Source organism: Lactuca serriola, chromosome 1, assembly GCF_051521515.1.
Source record: "Lactuca serriola cultivar US96UC23 chromosome 1, Lser_US96UC23_V15, whole genome shotgun sequence".
Classification (NCBI taxonomy): domain Eukaryota; kingdom Viridiplantae; phylum Streptophyta; class Magnoliopsida; order Asterales; family Asteraceae; genus Lactuca; species Lactuca serriola.
In genome coordinates this window covers 83,337,790-83,347,784 of record NC_136408.1, presented here as the reverse complement: position 1 = coordinate 83,347,784, position 9,995 = coordinate 83,337,790, and the positions used below count along the sequence as shown (strand labels likewise).

The window sequence follows — 9,995 nt, the reverse complement described above, 5'->3', positions numbered from 1 at the left end:
GATTTGCTGCAAAACCGGGCACCCAACTGATATGTGCCCATTACTTCAAGAAGATACGAAAGTTGTGCAGGCTATGGGAGGATTTCAGCAAATGCCATTTGATCAACATCGCAATAACCAAGCTTGGGGAGGGCCTCAAAATAACAATTTCCAGCCAAGATCTCAACAAAACTTTCAGCAAAGAAACCAATACCAAGCTCCACCTGGATTCCAACAATCTTTTCAGCAGAATCAGCAAAATAGCAATTTCCATCAACCACCTGTTCAGCCACAAGCTAGCAGTTCCAGCATGTCTTTGGAACTGCATGTCTTTGGAAGACATAGTTAAAAGTCTTGCTACCAGTACCCAAGCTTTCCAGAATGAAACAAAGTCCAGTATCAAAAATCTGGAGCAGCAAGTATCACAACTCACGAACTCCATGAGCAAACTAGAAGCACAAACACAAGGAAAATTCCCATCTCAGACTGAGAAGAACCCGAAGCACAATGCTTGTGCTGTCACCCTCAGAAGTGGTAAAAATTACAAAGGACCATATCAGAAAGAAGATGAGGAAGAAGAGATCGTGGTTGAGCAAGAATCTGAGACAACTGAAGAGGTGCAGAAAAAGGATAGACCTGCTAAAGTTGAAGTGAAAATCACCCCTCCTCCTTTTCCCTCAAGACTGAAAAACACGAAAAAAGAAAAGGAAGATAAAGAGATTATGGATTTCTTCAGAAAGGTTGAGGTAAATATTCCCCTCCTAGATGCAATTAAACAACTACCCCGATATGCTAAATTTTTAAAAGAGTTGTGTACTTCAAAAAGAAAATTAAAAGGCAACGAAACAGTCAAAGTAAGTGAGAACGTTTCAGCTGTTTTACAAAAAAGGTTACCCCCAAAGTGTAAGGATCCGGGAGTATTTACTGTTCCTTGCAAGTTGGGGAACCTTTCAGTCCCGCGAGCTATGTTGGACTTAGGAGCTTCTATAAATGTGTTGCCATACTCACTTTTTAAAACAATAGGGGTAGGGCCTTTAAAAAGAACAGGAATCATCATTCAGTTAGTCGATCATTCTCTGGTGCACCCAAAAGGTGTGTTGGAAGACGTTTTGGTTCAAGTGAATGAACTCATATTCCCAGCTGATTTCTATGTTTTGGATATGGGAGATGACGACTCACCAAAATCAGGTTCCATTCTTTTGGGGAGACCATTTCTAAAAACTGCCAGAACCAAAATAGATGTTTATGATGGTACCCTTTCAATGGAATTTGATGGTGAAGTTATCAACTTCAATATTTATGATGCCATGCGCTATCCTAATGATGTTTCAGCCCTTAATTTTATTGATGTAATTGAACCACTAACTGCATAATATTTTGAGATTGCTAACCGTGAGTCACTAGCACTAGTGCTCCACAGAAACTTGTCTATTAATGCAGCCCAGGTTATATCAGAAAATTATGTGGTTGATAGAGAGGTTCAAGAAATGGCAGCTCATATGGACCAGCAGAGAAAGTTGAGGTATGGTACCCAAACTCTTAAATTACCAATTTCTAACTCCAAGCTTTTCCCTTCTGTAGTGCAAGCCCCCATCTTGGAGCTGAAGACACTTCCAGAACATCTGAAATATGCATATCTTGGAGAAAAAGAAACTTTACCAGTTATCATATCCAACAAGCTGTCAGAAAAAGAAGAGTTAGAGCTGATCAGAATTCTGAAGGATTATAAAAGCGCAATTGGGTGGACTATTGCAGAAATCAAAGGACTCAACCCATCTCTATGCATGGACAAAATTCTGATGGAAGAGGATTATAAACCATCGCGAGAAGCCCAACGCAGATTAAACCCACCAATGATGGAGGTCGTTAAAAAAGAAGTTATGAAGTTACTGGATGCTGGGAGGATATACCCAATTTCTGACAGCAAGTGGGTCAGCCCAGTTCAAGTTGTTCCTAAGAAAGCTGGAGTGACAGTGGTAGAGAACAAAGAAGGAGAGTTGGTTCCGACTCGGGTTCAAAACGGATGGCGCGTTTGTATTGACTACAGAAAATTAAACGCAGCCACCCGGAAAGATCATTTTCCTCTCCCATTCATAGATCAGATGTTAGAAAGACTTGCTGGAAAATCCCATTACTGCTGCTTAGATGGATTTTCAGGTTTCCATCAAATTCCAGTTTCTCCAGAAGACCAGGAGAAAACGACCTTCACCTGCCCTTTCGGGACATTTGCGTACAGGCGTATGCCATTTGGACTCTGCAACGCACCTGCCACCTTTCAAAGGTGTATGGTTTGTATATTTTCTGTGTATGTCGAAAACACCATAGAAGTCTTCATGGATGATTTTACCGTCCATGGAGATTCATTTGATATTTGTCTAAAAAACCTCACAAAAATTTTACAAAGATGTATAGAAACAGACATGGTCTTAAATTTTGAAAAATGTCACTTTATGGTTGACCAAGGTCTGATTCTAGGACATATTGTTTCAAAAAGAGGTTTGGAAGTCGATAAAGCAAAAAATCAATGGTATAAAGAACTTACCCTACCCGAAGAATGTTCGGGAAGTGCGTTCCTTTCTTGGCCATGCAGGGTTTTATAGGAGATTTATAAAAGACTTTTCAAAGATATCAGTTCCCATGTGCCAGTTGTTGCAGAAAGATGCTGAGTTCGAATTCAATGAAGATTACAAGAAAGCTTTTGATGTGCTGAAAAATCTTCTTACTTCTGCTCCCATCATTCAGCCTCCAGATTGGAGTTTACCATTCGAGATAATGTGTGATGCCAGTAACACTACTGTTGGAGCTGTTCTAGGACAGAGAAAAGACCGGGTCCCCCACGTTATATATTATGCATCAAAGACTTTGGACAGCACGCAAGCAAACTACTCCACCATTGAAAAAGAGTTGATGTCAATTGTTTTTGCATTGGAAAAATTCAGACAGTATTTATTGGGCACAAAAGTCATAATTTTTTCGGATCACGCAGCCATTCGTTACCTTCTTGCCAAAAAGGACTCAAAGCCAAGGTTGATTTGATGGATTTTGCTGCTACAGGAATTTGATATAGAGATTAGGGACAAAAGTGAGAAAGAAAATTTGGTAGCTGATCACTTGAGCCGACTCACCCCACCTAAAGACCCAGCACCGATCCGCGAAACATTTCCTGACGAGCATCTATTCGCTGTTTAGAACCCTCCTTGGTTTGCTGATATTGTAAACTATTTGGTCTCCAGAGAACTCCCTTCAGATCTCACCCGAGCCCAGAAAGATAAAATCAAGAAGGAGGCGAAAAGATATGTTTGGGACGAGCCGTATCTATGGAATCTATGTGCTGATCAGGTGATTAGAAGATACGTACCTCAAGATGAAGTCAAGTCAATCCTGAATTTCTGCCATTCAGAAGCTTTTGGAGGGCATTATGGTCTGCAACGAACCGCACGCAAGGTTTTGGACAGCGGTCTTTATTGGCCTCATATTTTTCGTGACTCTTTCTTATTTTGCAAAACCTGTGAAAGATGTCAAATGACTGGGTCTTTGACATCTCGTAATCAGATGCCACTTACTCCAATCTTAATATGTGAAATCTTTGACGTTTGGGGTATAGATTTCATGGGTCTGTTTCCGCCTTCTTTCGGGTTTGTGTATATCTTACTTGCTGTGGATTACGTGTCCAAGTGGGTCGAGGCAAAAGCTACACGAACCGACGATGCTAAGGTCGTGGTTGATTTTGTCAAGACAAATATATTTGCTAGGTTTGGGACACCAAAAGCCATTATTAGTGATCGGGGTACGCATTTCTGCAACCGCACCCTCGAAGCTGTCCTCAAGAAATATGGTGTCACACATCGGGTATCCACAGCATATCACCCGCAAACCAATGGACTAGATGAAGCTTCAAACAGACAAATCAAGGGCATTATAGAGAAAACCATCAATCCGGTCAAGAAAGATTGGAGTATTCATTTGGACGATGCATTATGGGCTCACCGGACAGCATACAAGACTTCTATCGGTATGTCACCATATCGAATAGTTTTTGGCAAACCTTGTCGATTACTGGTTGAATTGGAGCATCGACCATACTGGGCTGTCAAGAATCTAAATATGAGCATGGATGAGGCTGGTAAGAAAAGAAGATTGGATATTCAAGAGTTAGAAGAAATCAGGAATGATGCTTACGAGAACGAGGCAATCTATAAGGAAAAGACGAAAGCGTTTCACGATAAGATGATCTCGCGAAAGGTATTTACTACCGGTCAAAAGGTACTCTTATACCATTCTCGTTTCAAACTTATTTATGGTAAATTGAGGTCTCGTTGGGTGGGGCCTTTTGTTGTTACTAACGTGTTTGATCATGGTGCTATAGAAATTAAGAGTGAACAAACAGGAAAAATCTTTAAAGTTAATGGCCATCGTCTCAAACCATTTTACGAAGGGTTCCAAGTCACAAATGAATAAGTGAAGGTAGTCGAGCTCCCGACTTACCGCAACTAAGGGAACCAAGTAACAATGTCGAGTCAACGACAGTAAAAACGGGCAGCTTGCCGGGAGGCAATCCGAGCATTTGTTTTGATTTTAATTCTGCAACTTGTTTTTAATTTCTGCGTGTTTTTAGTTTTTTAGGGTGCTTGTTTTTAATTGAATCGTGTTTTTTAAAATAAAAAGGAACAGAGAGATTTTGTAAAAAGTTGAAAAATTAGGTCTTGGTGGAACCTGCGACCGCAAGTCCAGTCTTTGCGATCGCAGGTTATGCAGATTAGGATCGCAGCACGTCATCGAAGTTTTTTTGGGACAAATTTTCACGAAAATAACAAACTTGCAATCGCAGGTTCTGCCCTTGCGATTGCAGGTACACAATTTTTTCTCTATTTCTGTTTAAACGGTAAACGAAATCAATTTGAGCAAATTTTCAAAAACCTGCGATCGCAGGTATGCCCCTTGCGATCGCAGGTAGCATATTTACTTCGTCTCCGACCGTTACAGCCTCGATCTGCGTGCCAACGGCTACATTTGACTGACCTGCGATCGCAGGTCCTCTCCTTGCGGTCGCTGGCTTGTGTTTCGCTATAAATTATGATCGCAGGCCTCATTTGTTACCACCACATTTCAAAAACACTCTCTGAAATCCTCTATTTTTCGAGTTTTTTCACCAAAAACACCCAAATCGCTCGTTTTTCGTCCAAATCAAGAAAAAAAAGGTATCAATCTCCTCTATTTTACTCCTACAACATCTTTACGGTAACGAAATCATGTTTTCACAGTTGAAATTCTCCAAAAATCTCATTTTATTCATTTTGAAATTTGAATTTTTGCGAGTTTTTTTTTCCAGATCTACGTTCCATTACTCATCCGCAGGCCACGAAAAGTAGAAACAGTTGCTCACGACGCAATTCAGAAGAGATTCATCCGAACGGAATTTCAAAAATCAAAAAAAATTCGGCACGAAAAATATACTGCTGTTCAGCGCACAATCAGGTATTTTCGTTCTGAAACTGAATTTCTGTTTTTATTATATATTTGTGCGGTTGTTTGAGAGTAGTTAGAAATACTTATTTTCATATTATTATTATTTTTACCTGGAAATTGTGCCTACCTTTTCCCAATTCACCTTGAAAAATGCCCCCTCGACCATCTCGTTCACGCAGACAGGTTGACGCTCCACAGTCATCATACACAATCCAAGTGGATAATGTCACTGTAGATTTAGGTTCTCAGGCTGCACTTTACTGTTACCAGTGGCTCCTTGACCGCGAGATTATGCCACAGGCCTGGGCCCCTAGCCGCTCACTCATGCGGGAACTCCATATTGAAGATGGTGTTCACGCTCTTTTTGCCAATATTGGCTGGGAGCGCCTATTATCTGCTGATTTTGCCACTTGTCTTCTACTAAACCGAGAGTTTTTAGCTACACTTAGTGCGGTAAATCATGAGGGAAACATAGCTTTTCGCATCTTTAGCACCCCTCGTCCACGTAGGGAGAAGCCTCCACAATTTGATCGGCCATCTTCATCTACTCAGCACCCTGACTACGCAGACGCCACGCTTATATCCTTTACCCAGCCTGATCCTATGCAGACTGACTTCGAGGATCAGCCCCCACCCACTCAGCCATCTCACCCTCACCCCAAATCTCCTTTCACTTACCAGCATTACCTTGACCTCCGTGGGGATATTGCTTCCCTTCAGCAGACGATGACTGGTCTTCGCCTTGATTATCATCAGTATAGCACTCAGGTTACCGACTATCGAGACGAGATCATAGGTCTGCGTGACGATTTTCACGACTTCTGCGACCAGTTCTTCCGTCGCTATGCTCCCCTGTCCGAGTAGTCGTTTTCCACTCCTCCCTTAGCATTGAGGACACTGCTTAATTCTAAGCTTGGGGAGGGGATTTCATCTTTTTGTAAAAAGTTTTTATCTTTTTGTAAAAAGTTTTTATTTCGTTTTAAAAAAAATTACGAGATGATGACGATCTTTACATACGATAGCTCCATGAAAGTGGGATATTGAAAAATTGAAAATGAAAAAATCCGAAGCGACTTGATTGTTATTGGAAGTGTAGAATCAGCTGTCATAACCAGGGGACCCAAGACACCGTGCTTTGAGACCCCGGCCTTAGATAATAAAAAAATAGCGTACTGAAATGTTTTTTGGGCGGTAATAAAAGCTCTAGGATGATTTGCTTATTAATGTTTAAAAAGAATCTTTATCGACAACTATGAACCCACAAAACATGACCCTATTTGTTGACACGCGTTACTCTCGCGGTAACAAAGAGCTTAAGTATCAGATCCACACAGTCAAAATGAAGAAAGGGTACAACGTTATATCTAGTACCCAAATGAAAGAATTTCAAGCGCTCAATTGAAGAAACTTCAAGAAATTCCAAAAAAGAAAAGATTGAAGAAATCAAGTTCAAAACGAAGTATAAATCAAAGTTCAATCAAGTTAGAAGTTGTTCCAAAGTTACATCTGGCGAATAAAGAACTGTGTGATATGATACTTGTGGCTCTCGAAAACGTGAAAGCATAGAGCTCGGGCTCCTACGGGGGTTGGCCCTTGCTGCTTCGGCGAAAGCTGATTTGGTCGTGCGGGTTCTTAAGGATGCGTCGATTCTGATTCTTGGCCATCTAGTCTTAAGGACATGAGATCCGGACTATGTTATTTTCGCTCATAAAGCTAATTAAGGTGCAAAGTTTAAATAAAACTAGAGTTGGATTATTGTGTTACATCGTTTTGTGGCCTTCCTTACCTTGGGAGTCTGTGATACATGGAAGATAGTAGGATGGTTGTTTTGGTGTTAGTGATTGGAGCCCAGTATCGATGTAAAGTCTGATCGTAAAAGAAAAAAAAATAAAAAAAGCATGTTTCATTTTAGTTGTTCGTTTTTTTTCATTTGCATACCATTTTAGTTCATTGTTCATTTTCTTTATCTTTGCATGCATGTTTTATGTTTAGCTTTGGTAGTTCTTGTTATTTAAGTTTTTGTCTTAGTTAACGTGTGTCTAGGTTGTTCCACTATTGCCTTTAGCCCCAATTCTGTTTCCAAGGTTATCGTTTCCTTACTTGAGGGCAAGTAAGGTGTAAGATTGGGGAGGTTTGTTAGATGCATTTTATATGCATTTTCTAGCACAATTTCCTACGTATTTCATTATAAAAAGCCAACTAATTCCTGATTATTCTTATGTATTTCGTGTTTCATGATTATTTTGAAGAATGCCCGTACTGCTCACCTTTGTTATGATTCTTCAGGACCATTTGGAGCACATTGATGATTGCACAAGTTCGGGATGTATTCGTGGATGCTTAGGAGCTTAATTGGAGCCTAGACCAAGGAAGGATGACGGGAAATGATCAAGAACTGCTTGGAAGGAAGAACGATGACCAAAAGAGCCAGAAGAAGCAGCTTGCGATCGCAGGCTTTGTCCTTGTGATCGCAGGTTCCCTTTGCGATCGCAGGTTCTGATCGCAGGTTGCTTACGAGGATTTGTCGAGCCAAAAAACTTCATTAGCAGAGAAAAAAAAGAGACTTGAGATCGCAGGTTGGTCATTTTGTGTCGAAATAGCAACGTACTTCATTAAAAAATCCCGTGACGCTCTTTTAGGTGATACATGCGATCGCAGGTATACCCCTTGCGATCGCAGGTACGGTATTTTGACAGCTAGACGTATAAATACAGCCTGATACTCTTCTAGCAACCCGAATTGGTGATTCCTGGCGATTCAGAGGCGATTTTCAGAGATTTCCAAGTGAAGAACGCAGATCTAAAGGAGACGATTCGATTATTATTCTTAGTTTAGTAAGATTTATCGTTTAGACTCTATTTCCACTGTTTGTAATCCGTTTTTAGCCATGTCCGGCTAAAAACTCAGATTTCAGTTTCGCAAGACGTAACCTTTTCGTATGATTAATCATTAAGCACTATGTTGACTATGATTACTGTTTAGTTTGATCAATTATGTATTAAATTGAATGTCTGATTTTGATTTCAGTTTCTGTTGGCCACTTAAATTGTTTGTAAATCATTCTAGTCATCTAATTATTTAGATCCGTAATTGTCTAGACTAATTAGTAAGAAGTAACAAGTATTAGATTAATTCTTAGATTAGGGTTAAGTCTGATATGAATTGATCAAACAGGTTCTAACGCCTCCGAGCTTGTGAGAGGTATTGAACTTTACTGGGAATTACACTGTGTCTAATGCAACTTTTCTTTGTTAATCAAGAGCTTGTTTGGTTAATTCAGTAAAAAGTTAGGTTTAATTTAAAGAACTTATTTTGATTAAATGATTTTTGTAACAAAGGTCATTAGAGCTTGTTAATGAACTTAAGTACCAGTTTAAACAAGTGCATAGTCAACTATTGTGTTGAAGATTAATTATATGACTAGGGGTGTCACCGCGAAACTGAAATTGCTTTCTCTCATTTGAATTTTCATCGCTTTAAATTCATTCATTTTCTTGTCACTTTCAATCTCTGTTAGTTTAATTTTCAAAAACAAAACCCTCCCCCTTTTATGTTTATTGCATTCATCAAGAACCAGTTCACACCTTACGCAAAGAGGTGTAAACATTAGGACGTGTCCCTGAGGATTCGACCCTGCTTACCTGTACTACCTGTTAGTGCAATAAAGCAGTTTATCTTATACTTTTATTTGTTTAAATCGTGTACGACAGTGGTTCTAACAGGCACCTCTTTGTTCCTCAACACCTTCACCTTCCGATCTAAGATCGCTATCGGCCTCTCAATGTAATTCAGGCTCACATCCACCTGAATGTCCTCTAAAGTAACCATTACCATCTCATCAACTACACACTTCCTCAACTGGGACAAGTGAAAGTTGTTATGAATATGATTCAACTTTGCAGGTAGCTCTAACTGATATGACACCTTCCCCACTCGAGCGGTCACCCTGAAGGGACCGATATATCTAGGACCCAACTTCCCTCACTTCCTGAATCGGATCACCCCTTTCCATGGGGAAACCTTCAGGAGGACATAGTCTCTGACCTGAAATTCTAGCTCAGATTGTCTCCGGTCTGTGTAACTCCTCTGACGACTATGGGTCGTCAGTAACCTCTGTCTGACCCCCCATCACTCTCTGCCCCACCTCTCCCCAACAGATGGGAGTCTGACACCTCCTCCCGTATAAAATCTCGAAGGGAGGCATGTCGATACTATTACGGTGGATGTTGTTGTAAGAAAACTTAGCCAATGGAAAATAAGTGTCCCAACTTCCACTGAAGTCCATAACACATGCAAGCAGCATGTCCTCGAGCGTCTGAATCGCCCACTAACTCTGCCCGTCTGTCTGTGGATGCTAAGCTGTACTGAAGTGCAGCCGGGTACCCAACTCCTCATAAAATTTCTTCCAGAACCTGGAAGTAAAATGCACATCCCAATCTGAAACTATCGATGTCGACACCCCATGTCATGCCACCACCTCTCGTACATAGATCTCGGCAAATTTCTCTGCCGAAGAGCTCTCATTGATAGCGAGGAAGTGAGCACTCTTC

The 9,995-nt window shown here is 40.6% G+C and overlaps 1 protein-coding gene across 1 annotated transcript; it reads left to right on the top strand.

Annotated features, from left to right (window-relative positions):
• Positions 1-419: 419 nt before the first annotated feature.
• On the top strand, positions 420-1,352 carry LOC145057855 (uncharacterized). Its single transcript, XM_079005769.1, has one exon. The coding sequence runs from the start codon at positions 420-422 to the stop codon at positions 1,350-1,352; it is 933 nt and encodes a 310-aa protein (XP_078861895.1).
• Positions 1,353-9,995: the final 8,643 nt, after the last annotated feature.

What these genes read in the sequence shown, in the direction of transcription:
- LOC145057855 (XM_079005769.1), top strand. Translation starts at nt 420, where the DNA reads ATGAGCAAACTAGAAGCACAAACACAAGGAAAATTCCCATCTCAGACT.